Below are 26087 nucleotides of genomic sequence, written 5' to 3'. Positions count from 1 at the left end.
AAGCAAAAAAGGGGATTGATGGTTCACGTTCAGGTATGATATAAACTTTAAGTCAGCAACAGAAGCAAGGTGAAAACCAGAAGTGCTTGCAATCAAGTCCTAAGTGCCCATGGCAGGTTGCTCCCAAACTTCTTAAGCAAAATGACTCAATGGAGCTGCAAGAAAGCTGAGGATAAGGGTAAAACAGTTGCTCCTGGAGTCTCTCATGTTCAACCCCATTTCTGGCAGCAACCTTCTCTGTGGAAGAGCTTGAGAGCACATGCCCAAGTGCAGAGGCAGGTCATCACAGTACTGGAAGAACCCCAGCCTAAGCTCCATACTGAAAACATGGCTTTGGGCTTCTACCAGTCTAGCTATGAAACTATTCTCGCCTACAAAATTCTGGAAACACTCTCCTTTCAACATTTACTAAGTGCTATAATCCTTTAAATGTATTCACCACCCTTAGCACTTATGTATCATTTTCTTACAAAATAGTTATTGAGCAGTTAATATGAATTCCTATGACTACCACTATTTTCTAAGATTTAAATTTGAAGTTTTACTATCAAAAGAAATGCTTATTTTATTTAAGAGTCAGCCCACTTGGTATCCTCTATTATTATCATCATAAAAATACCTATTTGTGCCTATTCCACGACACTTTCCACACAGCCAGATGGCCTAGGCCTACCACTTCCACAACATCCAAACCGTGTTCCTTACCATTTTCTGAATTTCACATAATTGGCACAATCTGTACCCAGGATATCACTCACCATTTGGTGCATACAGCAGAAGCTTATTTAGAGTAATCTAATGATAAAGAACAGACATGTGTTTGATGGTATGTTCCAAGAGCCAGCTAACTAATCTATAAAAATTTGCTTTAAAGCATTCAGACTTTCTAAAGTTGGTCTGTTACCAAATCATTTCTAATCTTCGCTTTTCAAATCAATCTTTAGGCACATTCTTGTGTAAACACTAAAACAGCAAAAAGGAACAGCTTCTGAGTGAGTCACAAGTTCCTTCAGTATAGTTTGAAACTCTAAAAAGTCATTCCTACTCTGCCTGTTGGTTACTTTTAAAAGGATCATATTCCATCATATGTGGAATCTAAAAACAAAAACAAAAACAGAAAACTCGAATTCATAGATACAGAGCACATATTAGTGGTTGCAGGGGGTGGTTGTGTGGGCAAAATGAATGAAGATGGTCGAAAAGTATTTGTAAGTTGCTAAAAGAGTAGATCTTAAAAGTTCTCATCAAGAGAAAACAAAAAAAACTTTGTAACTATGCATGGTAAAGGATGTTAACCAGACTTACTGTGGTGATCATTCTGCAATATATATACATACATACATATATACATCGAATCCTTATGTTATATATTGATACCTGAAACTAAAATAACGTTGTTTATCAATTATACCTCAATTTAAAAAAGAACTAGATTCTGACATTTACCAAAGTTTTAAAACTTTTATAAGTACACAAACTTTATGAAATGCAAATATTAAAGTACAGTTTAAAGAGAAGCAGGAAGGCATAATAGAAATCACAGCACCCATTTTGATGCCATGGATACTTTGATTCAGCTCTTCTGATTAGCAATTGATAATTTTTTCAGCTTTGCTCCTATTTTCTTTTGAGAAAAACAAAAACCTCTAACATCTGTCAGTAAATCCATTCAAGTAGTGAAGGCAATGTGTTTGGAGATCTGTTGCTTGATGAACGGTTATAAGCCCTGATTGTCAGCCACCGGGTCAAGGTCGAGAACAAAATAACAAATGGTTTGACATCCATTCTGTAACCTCAAAAGAGTCAACCATAAGACTTTCAACTACCAGGGCAGCCTCTACTATTGGCAGCAAAACAACAACACAGTGCACCAAGCAATGATACAACAGATGCCAACAACCCCATAACCAATGCATACATCTTTTCCCTAGGGATTAGTATTTCCCAATTTCAACTTGTTCTTTCTTTTCAAATGTAGCTGAAGCATATGGAACAGTTACGTAAGGCCTCTTGGGCACTGCAAGTATTCTTGGAAGCAGTAGTTATTATTCTAGTAAAACTTTGTGGGGGAAAAGGCCTAAAAAGAGTAGACTCATGAAAAATTGGTCACAACTAAAGTTTGGGCACATAAAAATTGTTCTACAATAAAATTATTAAATTGGCAAGGGTTTACATTTGGGCAAAAAATAAAATTTGCTTATGTAGGGACAACCAGGGAAAAAAATGCAATGGTATTCAAAACTGCTACTACATCAAAAATGGTAATGTCCAAAAATGTAAGCCACTAAAACCCAATCAAGGACCCTCATTTGAATATGAATTCTGTCACGTAGTAACAAGTTACTAACCCTCTTCTAGCATCATCATTTAGTCAAGGTAATGCAAGCTGTTGTAGCATTATATAAAGACAGCAATATACATAATTTCCCACCAGTAAGAAGGTGCTAAACCTTCTTAACCTCACCAAGTTTTTTTTTACAAGGAACAAAGAGTCTAATGTATGTGAGTGACTTCTGCAGTAGGTAAGACACTATAAAAAGTTTATTAACAATTATAAATATAACTAATTGATAATTTTTTTAAATTGTAGGCATATTTTGAAGATAAAGCAAATTATTTCTCTAACAAACCTCACTTGTTACTGTTATGACTTAAACTGTAAAGCTTAAGTGATGAAAATCAAAGTAATGCTTTTTACTTACCCTCAATATCCAAACTTGTCTGCATATTAATACCACCACAAATATTTCACTAGCAGATTTTTCCTTTGGTTAAGTCAAATAAGAAGTTGTTCTGAGGTCAAAAGAAATAAGGCATCTCTTTCTAAAAGTAGATGGTCTAAGTAAATTTCCTATTTTATGATGGTCCATACTTTGAGGTTGAAACAGGAGAACATCCTGTATTATAACAGAAGGGCCTCTATGTATTGCTATAGTTAACAAAAGTGGGCAAACTTTACTTTTTACAATGCAAAAATTGGAATAATCTCAGTTTGTGCAATTAAAATCTCTAAGGATTCTCTCATGTTATCTGTAAGATTTTACAAAATAAAATAAAAATAAAGCTCTGAGATGTTTCCCATTAGCACCTGGTGTCCTCAAGCTGAAGAACATTATCAGTTTTAAAAGATTCGATTTCTATCACACTTACTTTTTTGTGATAAATGCTACAGAGTCCTCTTTCGATGTCAGGCAATTTACGTAGATGATTTTCTATCTGGCCAAACACACTGGATTCTGAATGGAGAACTTCAGATACAGCATCAAGTCGAGCATTTATCTCCCTGTGAGAACAGAGTAATGGCAATTATCAGATATGTTAGGAACTCAGACTGCAGACATTTCCCACTGTAATGCCCAGCACTGTGAGAGCAGCCACTCAGAAAAGAACAAAGGAGACTCTTCCTCCATACCTCTGGCCCTTCTCTGCCCCTTATCATTGAAATCAAAGAGCAGGTACCACACAAGGAAAGTCATTAACTAGATGGCTAGTCATTAACTAGTCAGCAGAGACTGGTTCCTTAAGTCTTCCTTCCTCCAGAGCAAACACACAGACTACACTTCCCAGCCTCCCCTGCAGTGAGGTATGGCTGTGTACCCAAGTTCTAGCCAGTGAAATGTGGGTAGGAATGATTACGCCACTTTTAGCCCTGGCCATAAAACCTCCTGTGATCTTTCACATTCACTCTTTCCCCCTTTGCCAACTGGATGTTGAGTCCAGGGCAATTCTGTGAGCCCCTCACCTGCTGACTCCATCAGCATGGGTGTGTGAGTAGAGCAGAAAACCCTCCGCTCCCACATCTGCTACCAAATGAACATTTCATTAGCAAAAAATAAACTTGTATTGTATTTAAACCACTGAGATTGAAAATTTACTTGCTACCATTGTTTGTATTACCTGGCTAATAAAATGGGTCTACAGTGGGCAAACGAATTTCCTACTCTGACTGAAAGGACAGACCATCTCAATCAAAAAGCAATTCATTCACCTAACCAACTTTTTTGAGAGAATACTTGGTGGTGGTGGTTGAATTGATCAAGTGTTTGACTGAAATGGGACTAGGCACACTGAGCCTGGGCAAAGACTGGGAGCAGCAATAGAAAGTGCAGAGGATGGGATTTCCCTGGCGGTCCAGTGGTTAAGACTCCATGCTTCCACTGCAGGGGGCACGGGTTTCAATCCCTGGTCAGGGAACTAAGATCCCGCATGCCGTACAGCACACCCAAAAAAACAAAAAGGAAAGTGCAGAGGAAAAACATCAGGAGACATGGGAGGCCAGGGCTGCAGGATTTTATGAATGGCTACACCCAAAGTGATGGGCCATCTGGGGAGAAATGGTGAGACTCTGTCAACTCAACATGGAAACCTGACTTAATGTGTCCTAAATGAGATAAGGCCCATCCAGCACCTATACACGCCAAAGGCCTACACTAGGTATGATGGCCATATGTGAAAAGACTGAAATAAGTAAACATATCTAGTAGAAAACGGGCCTTTAGTAAATACTTTTTGGATCAATGAATGAATAAACAAGCAAGCAAATGAAAGAATGAACTGACATTTGGGGGGAAATGGGGCCATCAGCTGTTGAATACACATCTATCAAAGTTCTGTTGATATCATATACACATGTGAAGGGCAAACCTTATATCAGAATCCTGCCTAGATAACTATTAAATTGAGTATTTCACAATTAATTGAGTGCTTTTATCTTTGTTATCCTTATAACTATCCTGTGAAGTCATGCCTGTTCACAAAACAGATACTAACTTCAGGTCTCATTTTTTAAAAAAATAGTTATTTATTTGGCTGCACCGGGTCTTAGTTGCAGCATGCGGGATCTTTAGTTCCCTGACCAGGGATCAAACCCGGGCCCACTGCATTGGGAGCCCAGAGTCTTAACCACTGGACCACCAGGGAAGTCCCCAGGTCTCATTTTTGTTCCATTTTTTCTCTGGCTTATCCTCCGCTATGTAGAACAGGTTTAGCATGACAAAGTAGAACAAGCCAGAGCTTTGTAGACACACAGGCTGACTCTTCCATTCTCAATGGGATGGCCTCTTAAATCTATTCAGTTCTTTCCATGTCTATTGCCACTACCCTAGTCTAAGTAAAAATCATTTCTCACAAAGAGAAATGTTCTACCAAATCAGGCTCCTAACTTGCCACCCCATGTGCACTTCTGTCCCTTTTTCCAATCCATTCTCCACACTGTAGCCCGAGTGGTCTTCCTAGAACCCAAACCTGTTCATGCCATACCTCTGCCTTAAGCTCATCAATGACCTGCCATTAATCTTAGATTCAAATCCAGAATCCTTAACTGACCTATAAGACAACTGATCCCTGCTTACCTCACAAGTCTCGTCTCAGATCACCTGTCACGCTCTTCCTTTCACTCTAAGTTCCAGCTGGACTGAATTTCTCCCAACATCTTGGTCACTCCAAGTTCTCTGACATCAGAGCTTTATCATCTGCTCCTCACTCTGCCTTGAAGACTCCTTTCCCCTTTCCTACTGCCTACCAGCTTCCACTCTGGCAAACTCCTTCTCACCCTCCCTCTGAAAGGGCTTTCTAGACTCACTAGACTAGATTTCATCCTTTGCCATCCTTTTCCATACAACCCTCTGTTTTCTTTCCATAGTGGAACTTACAACTGTATTTACTTCTCTACTATCTTTACCGCTAGACAGTAAGCTTGGTGAGAATGGGGATCATTTCTTCAGTCCCATAGTTCTGAGATCACGATACGTGCTCAATAAGTAGCTGTTGAATTTGATTCAACTGAATTTCAAAGACTACATATAAAGTAAATCAAGATGAGGTGAAAAAATAAAAAATTAAATTTTCTTTGCATAAGATTGTTAGGGTAAAACATTGATTTATTTTATCACAACGTTTACCCCAAATGCTATACAAATATAAAGTTTTATTTTAATAACTCACTCCTGCACAAATGAAAGATGACACCAATTGAAATAGACTAAGTTGATGCTACAGATGGTATGAGGACAGATAAAATAATGCCATCTGTGAATCTATAAAAGACAGCCAGATAGCTACTCCCTCAAAAATTATAAAGGTTGTCTGAAATATGGAAAGATAAAAGCAAAAGAGGCTAATAAAAACCTAAATCATATTTATGAAGTCTTCCAAAAGACTTTTTAAAAAGTACTTTCTTGGAAAATAGAAAGGTAGTAGCTTTTTTTAGCCTTGTGACAGCCCAGAAAAAAGCCTGTTCACTATGAATCACTTTCACATTAACCCAGCCTTCACTTGTTAGGGAGGTAACAGCTCAGAGGTTAAGAATTTGGGCTGAAAACGTAAATGACCTCAGTTCAAATCCAGACTCTTCCATTTACCAGTAATTTAGACTTGCCCTATTTTCTCCATCTATAAAATGGAAATAATAATGGTCCCTAACTCATAGAGTTGTTACAAGAATTCAATGAAATAATACGTATTAAGCACTTAGCACAGTGCCTAGTACATAGTAACTACTCAATACATGTTAGCTGTTACCACCATTATTATTACAGAGATCTTTATTTGGTTATGAAATTTGTTTGGTAGGCATCACAGAGAACAGCTCAGGGAAGGGAGAAACAGCACCCAAAACATAAGCTTGGAAATAACTATGTGTAGACAAGCCTTTAGGCATAGATATGCAAAAAGGTGTTTTGTGCAAAGTGAACAGGAAAGGATTACACAAGGAAAGCTAGTTCTGTCATCTCAAGTGCTACATCTGACTGGTAGTAGTGACCTGAAGTACTGTGCTAAGATTGGTTAGTAGGTACATTGAGAAAGAATGCCATAACCAACTACAGATGTCTAACACGGGCAGGGAGAGGGGGAGACGGGGAGAGGGTATGAGGCACTGTTTACCACCATGAATTTCTCATCACTGGGGCAGCTATACTTCCACTTTTATCTCCTATAAGCAGATCAGAATGCAAATCAATAAAAAATGACTTCTAATCAAGTTTTTTAAATAAAATGGTGTATCTTAGAACTGTTCTTTAATTAGCAGGTATAAGACTTTCTAAATAACCGTAATAAAATAATAGGTCAGACCACCGGAACAGAAAACAATTATTTTGGTGCAGTCAATGACAGAGATCAACAAAACAGGAAATAGCACTGTCAATTAAATGAGATAAAGATATTATTCCAAGATGCCCTATGGTATTCTACAATTGATCTTACCACATGATACATTCTAAGCAAATGAAAAGAGGACACCTGAGTCATTCATTTCATTCCATATGACAAAAAACAATGAATTTGAGGTCCTGGGGATGACAAATATTCTTCTTTACCACCAAAGATCCAACGAGTAAATGTGTCGCTGGAGTCCTTCACGTTTGAAAATGAACTGAGTGATGACGTTAATATCTGTTGTATGTGGCTGTCACTCAGAAACACAGTGTATCACCTATAGCTACTGCCATAGTAAGGACATGTGATCAGTCTGTACCTGCTGGTTGCTATTTGTGGAGATGCCTCTATAATTCTAACAACAGGTTATTTGGGGAGGAAAGAAATAAACTACTTGGAAGAGGTTTTTTGTTGTTGTTGTTTGTTCTGATTTTTTACTGAAAGGTTAGCTCTAAAGACAGATGATATAAAATGAGTAAATTAAATTCAGACATTAACACATTACTCATGCGATACGGCTAAACCAACTACTTAAACAACATTCTGGTAGAAACATGAATCATAGGCCTTCTCCTAGGGCCTAACCATCATTATTTGAATCCACCTAGTTTTGCCTTTCACATACACTATTCACTCATTCATTCATTGAACAATTACTGAGTGCTTATAAAGCACCAATTGCAAAAATAGAAGATGGAGAGTGAAAGTGTGATAGTAGGAGCTAGAAAGGTAAGCAGGGACCTGGTCATGTGAGTAATGCAAGCCACACAGGAGCTACGACTTTATCCTGAGAGCAAGGGGAGTCAATGGCTAATGTTGACAAGGACATAAGAACAGTGGCAGGAAGACTGGTTAGAAGGCCGTTTCAGTAATCCAGCAGAGTGACATTGATGATGTGAACCCAAGTAGAGGATATAGCAATGGAAAGAGCACATAGTTTCAAGAGATATTAAAGAGGTAAAACAAACAGGAGTTGTGACTGATTAGATAAAGGAGGGACGGAGAGAGGAGGAAGAAGGAGTAACTTGGGTAATGAGATGCAATGGGATGCCATCCGCAAATATCACGCTCAAACCCTTATAGATCATGAAAGAAAGAGTTTATTTTATTTATGAAATTACATTCTAAAGAGCTATTCTCAATATTTACTTTGTTGCAAATTGTAAATCACCCAAGTTTTTAAGGATTTTTATTACTCATGTTCAAATGAGGCATCATTTTACCAAGAGACAATTCACCCTTTTCAGAATATTAAATAGAACAATTTTCTGACAGCTACCTTCCATTATTGGTTCAGGCCACAAATCTGAGTCTTTGAAAAGAGCATGACTATGATTTCTGTTTTTGATGATAATGGGAATGGGTATTTTCAGACCATCCCTCCCACTGAGGACAATTCAAAAAGCCAAACAAAATATAAAACACGTTCATGAAAGCATCAAAGGACTAACAAAATGGTAAGGAAAAACTATACTAAAATCTAAAAGAAAGCAGGAACCCAAAGAAATAATCCAGCAGTCAAAACCACTTTTGCACTAAAAAGATATGCCAGAAGAATCTGCTGTAAAAGTGAGCTGTCCTCACAGTAAGGGTAAACTTGTAGACTAGGTGAGCATCATTTGGATAAACTGAAACATGTCAAGCATTGAACTTGAATTAAGATGTCCCAGACTGGAAGTATCACTGAGAATCTGGCAGAAGCAAATGAAAATCTTCTTTGGGAAAAGACACCTTCATCTTAGCTCTCATGTTATTTACTTATTTATTTATTTATTTTTATTGGAGTATAGTTGATTTACCATATTGTGTTAGTTTCAGATGTAGAGCAAAGTGATTCATTTTTTTCAGATTATATTCCATTATAAGTTATTATAAGATATTGAATATAATTCCCTTTGCTATACAGTTTACCTATTTTTATGTATAGTAGTTTGTATCTGTTAATCTCATACTCCTAATTTGTCCCTCCCTCCCTCCCTCCCCTTCCCCTTTGGTAAACATAAGTTTGTTTTCTGTGTCTGTGAGTCTGTTTCTGTTTTATATATAGATTCACTTGTATTATCTTTAGATTCCACATATAAGTGATACCATATAGTATTTGTCTTTCTCTGACTTTCACTAAGTATAATATTCTCTAGGTCCAATCATATTGCTGCAAATGGCATTATTTCACTCTTTTTTATGGCTGAGTAATATTCCATTGCATATATATATACACCACATCTTCTTAAGCCAATTGTCTGATGATGGGCACTTGGGTTGTTTCCATGTCTTGGCTATTGTAAATAGTGCTGCTCTCTCACTTTATTCTTAAAAATAAAATTTCTAAATAATATACCCAGCATTCAAGCATAAAAAGAAACGAGATGAGTAAGAATCAATAGAAACAACAGACAATAGGAAGAGACATACAAACTACCAAGCTTTGTGGGGTGTGGGGCTGAATGATAAAAAATACTCAATAAATTCAAAAGACATTGTCAAAAGAAAGCAGATGAAGAACAGAACAGGTAGAGAAATTAGAAATCAAATCAGTTATATAATTTCCATTACTTTACAAGTGATCTTTCTTTGCTCTCTTGCTCTCTATCGGATTTTTACCTCTGATTCAGTATCATGTGTAGTTTCATCATGATTTAGCAAAATGTGGATTTCTTGTTTATTTTCAATTGCACTTTGATTCAATTGTGCTTTCTAAATCTAAGGAGTCACATCTTTCATGAAATATGAGAAACTCTCATCTTCTATCTCTTTGAATATTGTCTCTCTTTTCCTATTCTCTCTCATTTTCTTCTACTGGAAATCTGATGAGGATTATGTTAGACTTGATTTGTCTTTCAATCTCTTCTATCTCTGATCACACTGTCTCTCTGTGCTACACTCTAGGTAATTTCTTCAGATATCATCTTGGATTTCAGATATTGCATCTATTCTGGTCTAACCCACCCACCATTTCTAAACGTTGTATGTAGCTCTTCTTAAAAAATCAACCTGGGCTTCCCTGGTGGTGCAGTCGTTGAGAATCCACCCGCCAATGCAGCGGATACGGATTTGAGCCCTGGTCTGGGAAGATCCCACATGCCACGGAGCAACTAGGCCCGTGAGCCACAACTACTGAGCCTGTGCGTCTGGAGCCTGTGCCCCGCAACAAGAGAGGCCGCGACAGTGAAAGGCCCGTGCACCGCGATGAAGAGTGGCCCCCGCTTGCCGCAACTGGAGAAAGCCCTCGCACAGAGACGAAGACCCAACACAGTCAAATAAATAAATAAATAAAAATTACATTAAAAAAAAAAAAAACCACTTTATAAAAAAAAAAAAAAAATCAACCTGATCTCTTTTGATGGTATTTTTGTTCTGTGCTCATGTTTTTATTCTCTTCTGTGTTTCTTTTAACTTGGTGGTTCAATATTTATCTTTATAATCCCCTTATCTGAAGGTCTTGGGATTCTAAGTCTACTGTTTATAATTTCTGCTGACTCAACTCATGATTACTTATTTCTCCACGTCTTTTGTAATTATGGTTTATGAGCTTACAGCAGAACTTGCTCTTTGAGATTTCTAGGAGGCCTAGATGAGAGTGTATCCCTTCAGGGAGGACCTGTGTTTGCTTTCGCTAGGAACCATAACGCACAATGGGACAATTTTAAATAAATTTTACAACTTAGAAATTGCCAGACCACAGAGATAAAACAAATTAGAATAACAAACCTGGGGCTTCCCTGGTGGCGCAGTGGTTGAGAATCTGCCTGCCAATGCAGGGGACATGGGTTCGAGCCCTGGTCTGGGAGGATCCCGCATGCCGCGGAGCAACTGGGCCCGTGAGCCACAACTACTGAGCCTGCGCGTCTGGAGCCTGTGCTCCGCAACAAGAGAGGCCGCGATAGTGAGAGGCCCGCGCACCACGATGAAGAGTGGCCCCCGTTCGCCACAGCTGGAGAAAGCCCTCCCGCAGAAACGAAGACCCAACACAGCCAAAAATAAATAAATAAATAAGTAAAATTTAAAAAAAAAAAAAAAGAATAACAAACCTGAGTGAAGGTGGGCCTGTGGTTAAGAATTCTTGGAAACTTGGCAACTATAGAACAAAGCAGAGACCAGCTAAAGGTTCCTGAATAGACTGCATCGCAAAAGATGCTGGTTAATCCATATGCAATAACAGGGCAGACATTTGGGTAAGAGGCATTTAGGGTCACTTTTTTCTTGGTGGCAGCAGTCCCCTTCCCATTCTCGCTTGCATCCACAGAGCAAAGGAAAAGAGGCATGGGGTCAACACCAATCAGTCACAGCTCCCAGTTATGCTTCACCCACCACTCTTCCTTCCCATTTATTAGAAGTAGTGTGTCTCACTGGGCTGAGTAAGAGTGGAGTCACCAGGTGAACATTTGTTGGCAGGCTCATAGAACATGGGAAACCACAAAGAATAAATAGGGCCTCCTCGTGTAGTTAATTTCAGGAAGTTCCAGAGAGTTAAAACGGCATTTAGTTTTGCTAACATAAACTAAATGTTAAGTGGAGCAAATATATTATATTCTATTACTTTGTCATTTAGGCCAGGGCTATAAATTAGAAATACAAATATTAATACTCTAAACATATGGGTTTACCAAAAGAAAAGTCATTTAATTATTCAAGAAAATTAACTATCACTAAAATGTACTTTAGAAAATTACACAAAAATCTAGCCAAGGACTTATTTCCTAAAACCAACAATTTTCAATTTTCTTAAATATTTGTGTAATTTAAATGCCAAGAATAAACTTAGCATGCTTAATTCTCTTAAGCAGTTTTATAAAAATCTAATTTGAATTATAAAAGTATTCTTCATTTGTTCTAATTATGTTATTGAGCTATACAGTGAGTAGCAAGCATTTTATTTTAGGTATAAGAGTTTCCATCACTTGCATCTCCTTCTCCTCACTAGATTACACCTTGACCAAATTAGATGAGAAACTCCTTGAGAGTAGGAACACTGTGTCATTGACACTAAATAATACAAAATTAATAATAACTATCTGGGACTTCCCTGGTAGCACCATGGCTAAGAATCTGCCTGCCAATGCAAGGGACATGGGTTCGATCCTGGTCCGGGAAGATCCCACATGCCACGGAGCAACTAAGCCCATGCACCACAACTACTGAGCCTGCGCTCTAGAGCCTGCGAGCCACAACTGCTGAGCCTGCGTGCCACAACTACTGAAGCCCGTGCGCCCAGAGTCCATGCTCCGCAGCAAAAGAAGCCAACACAGTGAGAAGCTTATGCACCACAACAAAGAGTAGCCCCCACTCACCACAACTAGAGAAAGCTCGCAAGCAGCAACGAAGACCCAACACAGCCAAAAATAAATAAATGTTTAAAATAACTATTTTATACTACTAAGTGTTAATGTGCACTTGGTCAATCAGAACAGAAAGTTGAGCTTCCTAAATTCCCAGGACTTAGTCAAGTTAAAGTATTAAATAAAAGAGAAAGGCTGTGATCCAAGCCCAACCACATACAATAACAGTGCTCAAATGCTAATGGTTGCGTCATTCTGAGAAGGGACTCACACAAAGGCTCTACCTCCTGACCAGTGGTCCTTGAAAATTCTCCTCACGATTCTGACTACAGCTACGGGCAAAAGATAAAATACAGGCAAGTACCAGATTCAGGAGAACTGACCAGGACAGATACTGGACAACTGACATTGTGAGCACACAGCCTCCTTCCCGTCACCACTGGAAGCCCCCAGCCAGGTCATCTTATGACTGTCTTCCCATCTTTCTAAAACAAGATGTGGTGGAAAACAGATGCTCTCAAGTCTAACATGGGCTTTCCAGAGAGATGGGCTTGGGTTTGAATCTCACTTTCACCTGATTAGGATGGTGGTGAAGGGGTGGTAGCAGTGCCGTTTAAAAAATTCATGTGTGTGTGTGTGTGTGTGTGTGTGTGTGTGTGTGTGTGTGTGTGTGTGTGTGTGTGTGTGTGTGTGTGTGTGTGTGTATTATATTCTCTATATTATTTACTTTTTAAGAATAAAACATTGCAAACACGCATAAAACACTACCCCAGCTGTATTTCTTTCCCTTTCCTCCCTTCCTAGAAGTGACCATTTTCCTGATGTTAGTAAATACCCTTTCTACTTCTTTTTATATTTCTACCACTTATGTCTGAACCCCTAAACAACACAAATGTGTTACAAAATTCAGATAAATGGTTATTGTGCTCTATGTATTCTTTTATAACATTGTTTTTATGAGATTTATCCACATTGAAACATGTAGACTTGAGGCATTCATTTTAACTGCTATATAATATTCTAATGTATGACCAGATAACTATTTTTCCATTCCCCTACTAATAACTAGGTTGCTTCCAATTTTTTGGTATCACAAAGCCCACAGCTCTCTTCTTGACTGCACAACTGATGCCAGGAACCACAGTAATCCTTTATATGTACCATCTCATTTGGTCCTCACACCACCACTATGGGGTAGGTAATGCAATTCCCATTTTACAGGTAAAGAAACTGAGGTGTACAAAAGTTCATAACTTGACCCAAGTGACACAACTGAATGAGGGAATCAGAACTCAAGCTCAAGTGTCTCATTAACTCCAAAACTGTGCTTTCAGACATGCCCCTATGTGCTTTGCTGGATGATCTCGGTTAATGAACCTGAGTGTCAGTTTTTCTCATCTATAAAATAGAAGCAGTAACCATCTCTGAGGATAGTTGAAATAACAGAGATAACACAGATGAAAAATGCAGCACAGTTAGACACTGGTTTCCCTTTCTGCCATTTTCTTTCCACTCATATGATCCTCTTGAGTTTTCATCTTCTGCTTCCCCCACATAGAGACTAGTTTACAGAGGAACAGACCTCACCTCTCAAGCCTCAGCACTTCCCTCTTCCCACCTTGGCTACTCTTCTTTCCTCAACTCTTAGATTTGGACGTCTGCTCCTTTCTACCAAAACATTTCCCTTTCTTTTTAAAAAAAAAATGTTTCCTTTTCATCCCTAAAATCAATCTAACATTTGCATAAATACCTTCACCTGGACAGATACAATCCAGAATGTTTTTCAAAGGTAAGGGAGATGAAAGATTTTTCAGAATACTGTACTATAGGAGCAAAATTGCATAATGTTTGCAATTTACAAAATTCATTGTTTTTACAACCTCACTTCAGATACTGAATAAATGTGTGATACATTTAAATAATAATCAAAACACTTGTTTCCATTCCAGAGATGTGTACATTGGATCTGCCCATGCCGAGAGGAGGAAAGATATGAAATAATTGAGCCTATCTGTTATGGATTGAACTGTGTCCCCCCAAAAATATATGTTGAAGACCTCAGTGCCTCAGAATGTGACCTTACTTAGAAATAGGGTTATTGTACATGTAATTAGTTAAGATGAGGTCATACTAGAATAGGGTAGGCCCCTAATCCAATTTGACTATATTCTTATTAAAAGAATGCCACATGAAGAGAAATGTACACAGGGAGAATACTATGTAAACATAAAGGCAGAGATAAAAGACAACACATCTCCAAGCCAAATAACACCAAAGACTGCCAACAAACCACCAGAAGCTAGGAGAGAGACACTGAACAGATTCTCCCTCACAGGCCCACTGACATTTTGATCTTGGACTTCTAGCCTCCAGAACTGTGAGACAAATTTATGCCATTTAAGCCACCCAGTTTGTGGTACTTTGTTTCAGCGGCCATAGTAAACTAATACACTGTCTAAATCACCAATTATGTAATTCAGATTCTACAGGTATGGTCTTTAAGAGCCATATGAAAATCACGTTGACCCCAAATATCTCTAAGCAAATAAATTCTGACTCAGATGTGTTTAGAGTTATGAGCTAGACCTTTTTACATGATACTTAAAACTAGCTATGCCTGAGGTGGATGATAGCCCCTTCCTGTCACCCAGCCTGGCTTCCTTACTAAGTCACATGACTTTCTCTGATCAACTTCTATCTATTCTAATTCCACTAGGGGTTTGACAAGAATGCAAGATGTCGCCACACCATTTCTTCCACTGTTAAGTACAATGTTTTCATACCTGAACAAGCAATTATTCCACTAAAAGAGAAGAAATGATTTCTCAGGACCAATTCTGTGGCACTAAAACAAGGAATCACATGAAAGAAAACTGCTTCTAAGGTTCTTTTAAAATCAAGAAGTTTTTCTTAGAAAAATAAACTTCCCTTATATAGGTTTGCCTTTATTTTCAAAGCCTAGTGAGAACCCTAAGATTTTCAAATGGATTCATTTGTTCATAATTTCTTAATCATCTGTTATATTCAAAGTACTATGAGCTGCCAGTGTATTCTATGTGTGTGTTTGGGGTGGAGTAGTAAGAAACAGGACATAATTGAGAGGAGATAACTTTCTATAGCAGGAGGAAGGAGAAGAAGGAGGACTTCTCAAGGGAGGAGTCTGGGTTAGGACTTTAATGCGTCATTCTTTTCATTATCCATTCAATAAGTACTTACCAGACTAGACTACAAAGCCACAGTAATCAAAACAGTATGATATTGGCACAGAAAGCAGATACATAGATCCATGGAACAGAATAGAGAGCCCATGGTCAATTAATGCACGTATGGTCAATTAATCTATGACAAAGAAGGCAAGAAGGTACAGTGGACAAAAGACAGTTTCTTCAGTAAGTGGTGCTGGGAAAACTGAACAGTTATATGTAAATCAATGAAATTAGAACATTCCTCACACCATACGCAAAAATAAACTCAAAATGGATTAAAGACATAAATGAAAGGCCTGAAACCATAAAAATCCTAAAAGAGGACATAGGCAGAACACTCTTTGACATAAATTGTAGCAATATTGTTTTGGCTCTGTCTCCTAAGGCAAAAGAAATAAAAGCAAAAATAAACAAATGGTGCCTAATTAAACCTAAAAGCTTTTGCACAGCAAAGGAAACCATCAACAAAATGAGAAGACAACCTACTGACTGGGAGAAAATATTTGCAAATGATATGACCAATAAGGAGCTAATATCCAAAATATAAAAACAGCTCAGGGTTTCCCTGGTGGCGCAGTGGTTGAGAGTCTGCCTGCCAATGCAGGGGACATGGGTTTGGGCCCTGGTCTGGGAGGATCCCACATGCCGCGGAGCAACTGGGGCCGTGAGCCACAATTGCTGAGCCTGCGCGTCTGGAGCCTGTGCTCCACAGCAAGAGAGGCCGCGATAATGAGAGGCCCATGCACCGCGATGAAGAGTGGCCCCCACTTGCCGCAACTAGAGAAAGCCCTCGCACAGAAACGAAGACCCAACACAGCCATAAATTAATTAATTAATTAATTAAAAACAGCTCATACAGCTCAATATCAAAAAAAAAAAAAAACAACCGGATTCCAAAATGGGCAGAAGACCTGAACAGACATTTTTCCAAAGAAGATATACAGATGGCCAACAGGCGCATGAAAAGATGCACAACATCGCTCATCACCAGAGAAACGCAAATCATTGCGTTTGATAGAAGGGGATATTGATATTGCGGTGATACAAGGGGATATCACCTCACACCTGTCAAAATCGCTATCATCAAAAGGTCTACAAATAACAAATGTTGGAGAGGATATGGAAAAAGGGAACCCTAACACACTGTTGGCGAGACCGTAAATTGGTAAAGAGCATGGAGGTTTCTCAAAAAACTAAAAATAGAACTACCATATGATCCAGCGACTCTCCTGCTGGGTATATATCTGAAGAAAACAAAAACACTAATTCAAAAAGATACATACACCCCAATGTTCATTGCAGCATTATTTACAATAGCCAAGATATGGAAGCAACCTAAATGTCCATCAATAGATGAACTGATAAAGAAGATGTGGTATATTTATACAATGGAATATTATCCAGCCATAAAAAAGAATGAAATTCTGCCATTTGCAAGAATGTGGATGGACCTAGAGAGTGTTATGCTTGTGAAATAAGTCAGAAGGAGAAAGACAAATATTCTACTCTATCACTTATATGTGAAATTTAAAACATAAAACAAGCAAATTTATGTAACAAAACAGAAATAGACTCCATAGACATTGAGAACAAACTAGTGGTTACCAAGGGGGAGAGGGAAAGGTGGAGGGGCAAGATAGGGGTATGAGATTAAGAGATACAAACTAGGAGATTAACCAAGATGGCGGAGTAGAAGGACGTGCTCTCACTCCCTCTTGCGAGAGCACCAGAATCACAACTGGCTGCTGGACAATCATTGACAGGAAGACCCTGGACTTCACCAAGGAGGACACCCCACGTCCAAGGACAGAGGAGAAGCCACAGTGAGACGGTAGGAGGGGCGCAATCAGAGTAAAATCAAATCCCATAACTGCTGGGTGGGTGACTCACAGACTGGCGAACACTTATACCACAGAAGTCCACCCACTGGAGTGAAGGTTCTGAGCCCCACCTCAGGCTTCCCAACCTGGGGGTCCGGCAAAGGGAGGAGGAATTCCTAGAGAATCAGACTTTGAAGTCTAGTGGGAATTGATTGCAGGACTGTGACAGGACTGGGGGAAACAGAGACCCCACTCTTGGAGGGCACACACAAAGTAATGTGTGCATCGGGACCCAGGGGAAGGAGCAGTGACCCTGGGGGAGACTGAACCAGACGTACCTGCTGGTGTTGGGGGGTCTCCTGCAGAGGCGAGTAGTGGCTCTGTTTCACCATGGGGATAAGGACACTGGCAGCAGAGGTCCTGGGAAGTTCTCCTTGGCGTGAGCCCTCCCAGAGTCGGCCATTAACCCCACCAAAGAGCACGGGTAGGCTCCAGTGTTGGGTTGCCTCAGGCAAAACAACCAACAGGGAGGGAACCCAGCCCCACCCATCAACAGTCAAGTGGATTAAGGTTTTACTGGGCTCTGATCGCCACAGCAACAGGGAGGGAACCCAGCCCCACCCATCAACAGTCAAGTGGATTAAGGTTTTACTGAGCTCTGACCGCCACAGCAACAGTCAGCTCTACCCACCACCAGAGCCTCCCATCAAGCCTCTTAGATAGCCTCAACCACCAGAGGGCAGACAACAGAAGCAAGAAAAACTACAATCCTGCAGCCTGTGGACCAAAAACCACAGTTACAGAAAGACAGAGAAGATGAAAAGGCAGAGGGCTATGTACCAGATGAAGGAACAAGAAAAAACCCCAGAAAAACAACTAAATGAAGTGGAGATAGGCAACCTTCCAGAAAAAGAATTCAGAATAATGATAGTGAAGATGATCCAGGACCTCGGAATAAGAATGGAGGCAAAGATTGAGAAGATGCAAGAAATGATTAACAAAGACCTAGAAGAATTAAAGAACAAACAAACAGAGATGACCAATACAATAACTGAAATGAAAACTACACTAGAAGGAATCAATAGCAGAATAACTGAGGCAGAAGAACGGATAAGTGACCTGGAAGACAGAATGGTGGAATTCACTGCTGCGGAACAGACTAAAGAAAAAAGAATAAAAAGAAATGAAGACAGCCTAAGAGACCTCTGGGACAACATTAAACGCAACAACATTCGCATTATAGGGGTCCCAGAAGGAGAAGAGAGAGAGAAAGGACCAGAGAAAATATTTGAAGAGATTATAATCGAAAACTTCCCTAACATGGGAAAGGAAATAGCCACCCAAGTCCAGGAAGCGCAGAGAGTCCCATACAGAATAAACCCAAGGAGAAACACGCCGAGACACATAGTAATCAAAGTGGCAAAAATTAAAGACAAAGAAAAATTATTGAAAGCAGCAAGGGAAAAACGACAAATAACATACAAGGGAACCCCCATAAGGTTAACAGCTGATTTCTCAGCAGAAACTCTGCAAGCCAGAAGGGAGTGGCATGAAATACTTAAAGTGATGAAAGGGAAGAACCTACAACCAAGATTACTCTACCCAGCAAGGATCTCATTTAGATTTGATGGAGAAATCAAAAGCTTTACAGACAAGCAAAAGCTAAGAGAATTCAGCACCACCAAACCAGCTCTACAACAAATGCTAAAGGAACTTCTCTAAGTGGGAAACACAAGAGAAGAAAAGGACCTACAAAAACAAACCCAAAACAATTAAGAAAATGGTCATAGGAACATACATATCGATAATTACCTTAAACGTGAATGGATTAAATGCCCCAACCAAAAGACATAGACTGGCTGAATGGATACAAAAACAAGACCCATATATATGCTGTCTACAAGAGACCCACTTCAGACCTAGGGACACATACAGACTGAAAGTGAGGGGATGGAAAAAGATATTCCATGCAAATGGAAATCAAAAGAAAGCTGGAGTAGCTATACTCATATCAGATAAAATAGACTTTAAAATAAAGAATGTTACAAGAGACAAGGAAGGACACTACATAATGATCCAGGGATCAATCCAAGAAGAAGATATAACAATTATAAATATATATGCACCCAACATAGGAGCACCTCAATACATAAGGCAACTGCTAACAGCTATAAAAGAGGAAATCGACAGTAACACAATAATAGTGGGGGACTTTAACACCTCACTTACACCAATGGACAGATCATCCAAAATGAAAATAAATAAGGAAACAGAAGCTTTAAATGACACAATAGACCAGATAGATTTAATTGATATATATAGGACATTCCATCCAAAAACGGCAGATTACACGTTCTTCTCAAGTGCACACGGAACATTCTCCAGGATAGATCACATCTTGGGTCACAAATCAAGCCTCAGTAAATTTAAGAAAATTGAAATCATATCAAGCATCTTTTCTGACCACAACGCTATGAGATTAGAAATGAATTACAGGGAAAAAAACGTAAAAAAGACAAACACATGGAGGCTAAACAATACGTTACTAAATAACCAAGAGATCACTGAAGAAATCAAACAGGAAATAAAAAAATACCTAGAGACAAATGACAATGAAAACACGACGACCCAAAACCTATGGGATGCAGCAAAAGCGGTTCTAAGAGGGAAGTTTATAGCTATACAAGCCTACCTAAAGAAACAAGAAAAATCTCAAGTAAACAATCTAACTTTACACCTAAAGAAACTAGAGAAAGAAGAACAAACAAAACCCAAAGTTAGCAGAAGGAAAGAAATCATAAAGATCAGAGCAGAAATAAATGAAATAGAAACAAAGAAAACAATAGCAAAGATCAATAAAACTAAAAGTTGGTTCTTTGAGAAGATAAACAAAATTGATAAGCCATTAGCCAGACTCATCAAGAAAAAGAGGGAGAGGACTCAAATCAATAAAATCAGAAATGAAAAAGGAGAAGTTACAACAGACACCGCAGAAATACAAAACATCCTAAGAGACTACTACAAGCAACTTTATGCCAATAAAATGGACAACCTGGAAGAAATGGACAAATTCTTAGAAAGGTATAACCTTCCAAGACTGAACCAGGAAGAAACAGAAAATATCAACAGACCAATCACAAGTAATGAAATTGAAACTGTGATTAAAAATCTTCCAACAAACAAAAGTCCAGGACCAGATGGCTTCACAGGTGAATTCTATCAAACATTTAGAGAAGAGCTAACACCCATCCTTCTCAAACTCTTCCAAAAAATTGCAGAGGAAGGAACTCTCCCAAACTCATTCTATGAGGCCACCATCACCCTGATACCAAAACCAGACAAAGACACTACAAAAAAAGAAAATTACAGACCAATATCACTGATGAATATAGATGCAAAAATCCTCAACAAAATACTAGCAAACAGAATCCAACAACACATTAAAAGGATCATACACCACGATCAAGTGGGATTTATCCCAGGGATGCAAGGATTCTTCAATATACGCAAATCAATCAATGTGATACACCATATTAACAAATTGAAGAATAAAAACCATATGATCATCTCAATAGATGCAGAAAAAGCTTTTGACAAAATTCAACACCCATTTATGATAAAAACTCTCCAGAAAGTGGGCATAGAGGGAACCTACCTCAACATAATAAAGGCCATATATGACAAACCCACAGCAAACATCATTCTCAATGGTGAAAAACTGAAAGCATTTCCTCTAAGATCAGGAACGAGACAAGGATGTCCACTCTCACCACTATTATTCAACATAGTTCTGGAAGTCCTAGCCACGGCAATCAGAGAAGAAAAAGAAATAAAAGGAATACAAATTGGAAAAGGAGAAGTAAAACTGTCACTGTTTGCGGATGACATGATACTATACATAGAGAATCCTAAAACTGCCACCAGAAAACTGCTAGAGCTAATTAATGAATATGGTAAAGTTGCAGGTTACACAATTAATGCACAGAAATCTCTTGCATTCCTATACACTAATGATGAAAAATCTGAAAGAGAAATTATGGAAACACTCCCATTTACCATTGCAACAAAAAGAATAAAATACCTAGGAATAAACCTACCTAGGGAGACAAAAGACCTGTATGCAGAAAACTATAAGACACTGATGAAAGAAATTAAAGATGATACCAACAGATGGAGAGATATACCATGTTCTTGGATTGGAAGAATAAACATTGTGAAAATGAGTATACTACCCAAAGCAATCTACAGATTCAATGCAATCCCTATCAAATTACCAAGGGCATTTTTTACGGAGCTAGAACAAATCATCTTAAAATTTGTATGGAGACACAAAAGACCCCGAATAGCCAAAGCAGTCTTGAGGCAAAAAAATGGAGCTGGAGGAATCAGACTCCCTGACTTCAGACTATACTACAAAGCTACAGTAATCAAGACAATATGGTACTGGCACAAAAACAGAAACATAGATCAATGGAACAAGATAGAAAGCCCAGAGATTAACCCACGCACCTATGGTCAACTAATCTATGACAAAGGAGGCAAAGATATACAATGGAGAAAAGACAGTCTCTTCAATAAGTGGTGCTGGGAAAACTGGACAGCCACATGTAAAAGAATGAAATTAGAATACTCCCTAACACCATACACAAAAATAAACTCCAAATGGATTAGAGACCTAAATATAAGACTGGACACTATAAAACTCTTAGAGGAAAACATAGGAAGAACACTCTTTGACATAAATCACAGCAAGATCTTTTTCGATCCACCTCCTAGAGTAATGGAAATAAAAACAAAAATAAACAAGTGGGACCTAATGAAACTTCAAAGCTTTTGCACAGCAAAGGAAACCATAAACAAGACGAAAAGACAACCCTCAGAATGGGAGAAAATATTTGCAAATGAATCAACGGACAAAGGATTAATCTCCAAAATATATAAACAGCTCATTCAGCTCAATATCAAAGAAACAAACACCCCAATCCAAAAATGGGCAGAAGACCTAAATAGACATTTCTCCAAAGAAGACATACAGACGGCCACGAAGCACATGAAAAGATGCTCAACATCACTAATTATTAGAGAAATGCAAATCAAAACTACAATGAGGTATCACCTCACTCCTGTTAGAATGGGCATCATCAGAAAATCTACAAACAACAAATGCTGGAGAGGGTGTGGAGAAAAGGGAACCCTCTTGCACTGTTGGTGGGAATGTAAATTGATACAGCCACTATGGAGAACAATATGGAGGTTCCTTAAAAAACTAAAAATAGAATTACCATATGACCCAGCAATCCCACTACTGGGCATATACCCAGAGAAAACCGTAATTCAAAAAGACACGTGCACCCGAATGTTCATTGCAGCACTATTTACAATAGCCAGGTCATGGAAGCAACCTAAATGCCCATCAACAGACGAATGGATAAAGAAGTTGTGGTACATATATACGATGGAATATTATTCAGCCATAAAAAGGAACGAAATTGAGTCATTTGTTGAGAAGTGGATGGATCTAGAGACTGTCATACAGAGTGAAGTAAGTCAGAAAGAGAAAAACAAATATCGTATGTTAATGCATGTATGTGGAACGTAGAAAAATGGTACAGATGAGCCAGTTTGCAGGGCAGAAGTTGAGACACAGATGTAGAGAATGGACATATGGACACCAAGGGGGGAAAACTGCGATGAGGTGGGGATGGTGATGTGCTGAATTGGGCGATTGGGATTGACATGTATACACTGATGTGTATAAAACTGATGCCTAATAAGAACCTGCAGTATAAAAAAACAAACAAAACAACTAATACTAAACTTTCATTGGGTTATTTGTATGGAAATATGTTAATATAAATGTTTCAGACATTACATGAAATTTCTAAAAATCTTATATTTGTATTTGTATGGAAATATGTATGGAAATATGTTAATATAAATGTTTCAGACAGTACATGAAATTTCTAAAAATCTTATATTTGTATTTGTATGGAAATATGTATGGAAATATGTTAATATAAATGTTTCAGACATTACATGAAATTTCTAAAAATCTTATATTTGTATTTGTATGGAAATATGTATGGAAATATGTTAATATAAATGTTTCAGACATTACATGAAATTTCTAAAAATCTTATATTTGTATTTGTATGGAAATATGTATGGAAATATGTTAATATAAATGTTTCAGACATTACATGAAATTTCTAAAAATCTTATATTTGTATTTGTATGGAAATATGTATGGAAATATGTTAATATAAATGTTTCAGACATTACAGGAAACATCTAAAAATCTTATATGTTCTGGTATAATGTTATAAGTAATAATCCTAGTTATTACTTTAAAATGTATATCTCAGAAATAACTAATTTTCTTGTCAACTGCATTATTATGAACTTTCATCAAATCTTTAACCATGGTCATTTTTAAGTCTTTTGTCATTTACAGACAGTTCTGGGTGTACTCTGATGATTTTGCAAATATGTTCCTATAAAAGAGTTTCATCTTCAAGAAATTCATGGAAAAGACTCTGACAAGTACAGGTTTCTGGTAACTGACTGTACTGCTGAACTGAATGAATAAGCATTTTCAGAACTCTAATGAAAAACTGATGAACTCATAAAAGTGCTAACAAAAGATCAAGATGAAAAAAAAGAAATTAATTACATGGGACTGAGTGAACTGATGAGGATGAGTATAATTTTTGTGACTTTCTGTCTGAATTAAAAAAAAAAAAAATCCCACAAGGACTCAGAGGAAAAGAATATACAAATCAATTTTCACTGCAAAGTAAAGGAGCTGTTACAGTGGAGGATTACTGGACTGAATGTCAATGTTATGACATAGTATAAGTGTGTTTCATGTTTGGTAATTGCAATCATTGTTGCTTTTGTTGTGGTCATCCATGTACAATGCTTGGTGTCAGTCTATCTATCTCTTGTAAAAATAAAATACAGTGTGTGTGTGTGGAAAAAAAAAAAAAAAAATTTCTATCATACCGCAAAAAAAAAAAAAAAAAAAAAAAGAGATACAAACTATTATGTATAGAATAAATAAACAAGGATATATTGTATAAACAGGGAATTATAGCCATTATTTTGTAATAACTTTAAATTGAATATAATCTAAAAAAATATTCAATCACTATGTTTTACAATATTATATAAGTTTCAGGTATACAACACAGTGATAATGTTGTGAATCAACTATACAACTATACCTCAATTTAAAAAAAGAAATACTGATATATGCTACAACATGAATGAACCTTGAAGATATTATGCTAAGTGGTAAGATAGTCACAAAAATACAAACCTTGTATTATTCCACTTATATGAGGTACCTAGAATAGTCAACTTCATAGAGACAGAAAGTAATATGGTGTTTGCCAGAGTTTAGGAAAAAGGAGTAATGAGAAGTTATTCATGAATATGTACTGAGTTTCAGTTTTGCAAGATGAAAAGAGCTCTGAAGATGGACTGTGGTGATGGTTGCAAAATACTAATGTATTTAATACACTTAAAATGTACTTAATGAATGTACTGTACTTAATGACATGTACACATAAAAATGATTAAGATAAATTTTACATTACATGTATTTGACATTAATAATACATATTTTGTTTAAAAAGTGCAAATGTAGAAAAATGAGCATGGGGAAAAATACTTATCAAATGCTTGTTATAAATGAAACACACAGTTGAGTGAGACAGGCAGATACTAAACAAACACTGATAAACAGATATCAATCATAATAAGTCCTATACACTATCCAAGAATAATACGAAGAACATAATTTAGATTAGGAGGTCAGAGAAAACCTCTCTGAAGAACTAACACTTTAAGGTAAAACCTAAAGAATAAAGCAGTTAGCTGTGTAAAAACTGACGAGCAAGAAAAGAATATTCTAGGTAGAGAGACGAGTAAATGCAGAGACCACGAGAAGAGAAAAAGCTCTGGGATGCTCAGGAACTAAAGGAAGGCCAGAGTGAACAGACGACAATGAATGCATGAATGCACAGGAGAGTCAGACAGAACAGCCATGTTTAAGAATTTTAATTTTATTTGAAGCACAATGGAAAGCCAATGAAGAGTTTAAGGCAGGGGAGTAACATGATTCAGCTTTTATTTTCAAAAAAGAGATCCGTTAGGAGGATACTGCAGCAGTCCAAGTGGGACTGACTGCAGTCAAGATGGCAAGACATGCACAGTCTCTGGATATATTTTAGAGGTAAAAGCAATAGGACTTAGTATTAGATTGGATGTGGTTGTCAAAAGGAAATGTCCAGAGTAACTCCCAGGTTTCTGGCCCAAGCAACGCATTAGGTGGAGGGGACAGGGAACCAGGAGGAGGAATAGGGTTGAATACATTAAGTTTGAGATGCCTGTGATACACATATGTGTTTAGGAGCCTGAGTTGAATATATAAGCCTGGAGAATAGAGGAGAGTAAGGACCAAAGATACAAATTTGAGAATCACTGACATTTTGATATTTATGGTCATGCGCATAGGTAAGTTCATTGGAGAGAAGAGAAGGGGAGGAAAGGATAAGGGAAGGAAGAAAGCTGAGCTCCTAAGGTTCAGGCCTCAGGAACTCCAACATTTAAAAGATACAGAGAAG

The 26087-nt window shown here is 37.9% G+C and overlaps 1 protein-coding gene across 2 annotated transcripts in view; it reads right to left on the bottom strand.

The window, feature by feature from the left end:
* MSH3 (mutS homolog 3) overlaps positions 1-26087 on the bottom strand; it is a 191087-nt gene that overhangs the window by 93771 nt on the left and 71229 nt on the right. For both annotated transcript variants that reach the window (XM_057540254.1, XM_007179766.2), the window contains exon 13: positions 3151-3283. In XM_057540254.1, the coding sequence (XP_057396237.1) occupies positions 3151-3283 (133 nt within the window). The remainder of the gene's footprint in view (positions 1-3150; positions 3284-26087) is intronic.

Source organism: Balaenoptera acutorostrata, chromosome 2 (genome assembly GCF_949987535.1).
Source record: "Balaenoptera acutorostrata chromosome 2, mBalAcu1.1, whole genome shotgun sequence".
Taxonomy (NCBI): domain Eukaryota; kingdom Metazoa; phylum Chordata; class Mammalia; order Artiodactyla; family Balaenopteridae; genus Balaenoptera; species Balaenoptera acutorostrata.
The sequence above is the reverse complement of the archived record's forward strand: the minus strand, read 5'-3'. Positions and strand labels throughout refer to the sequence as shown.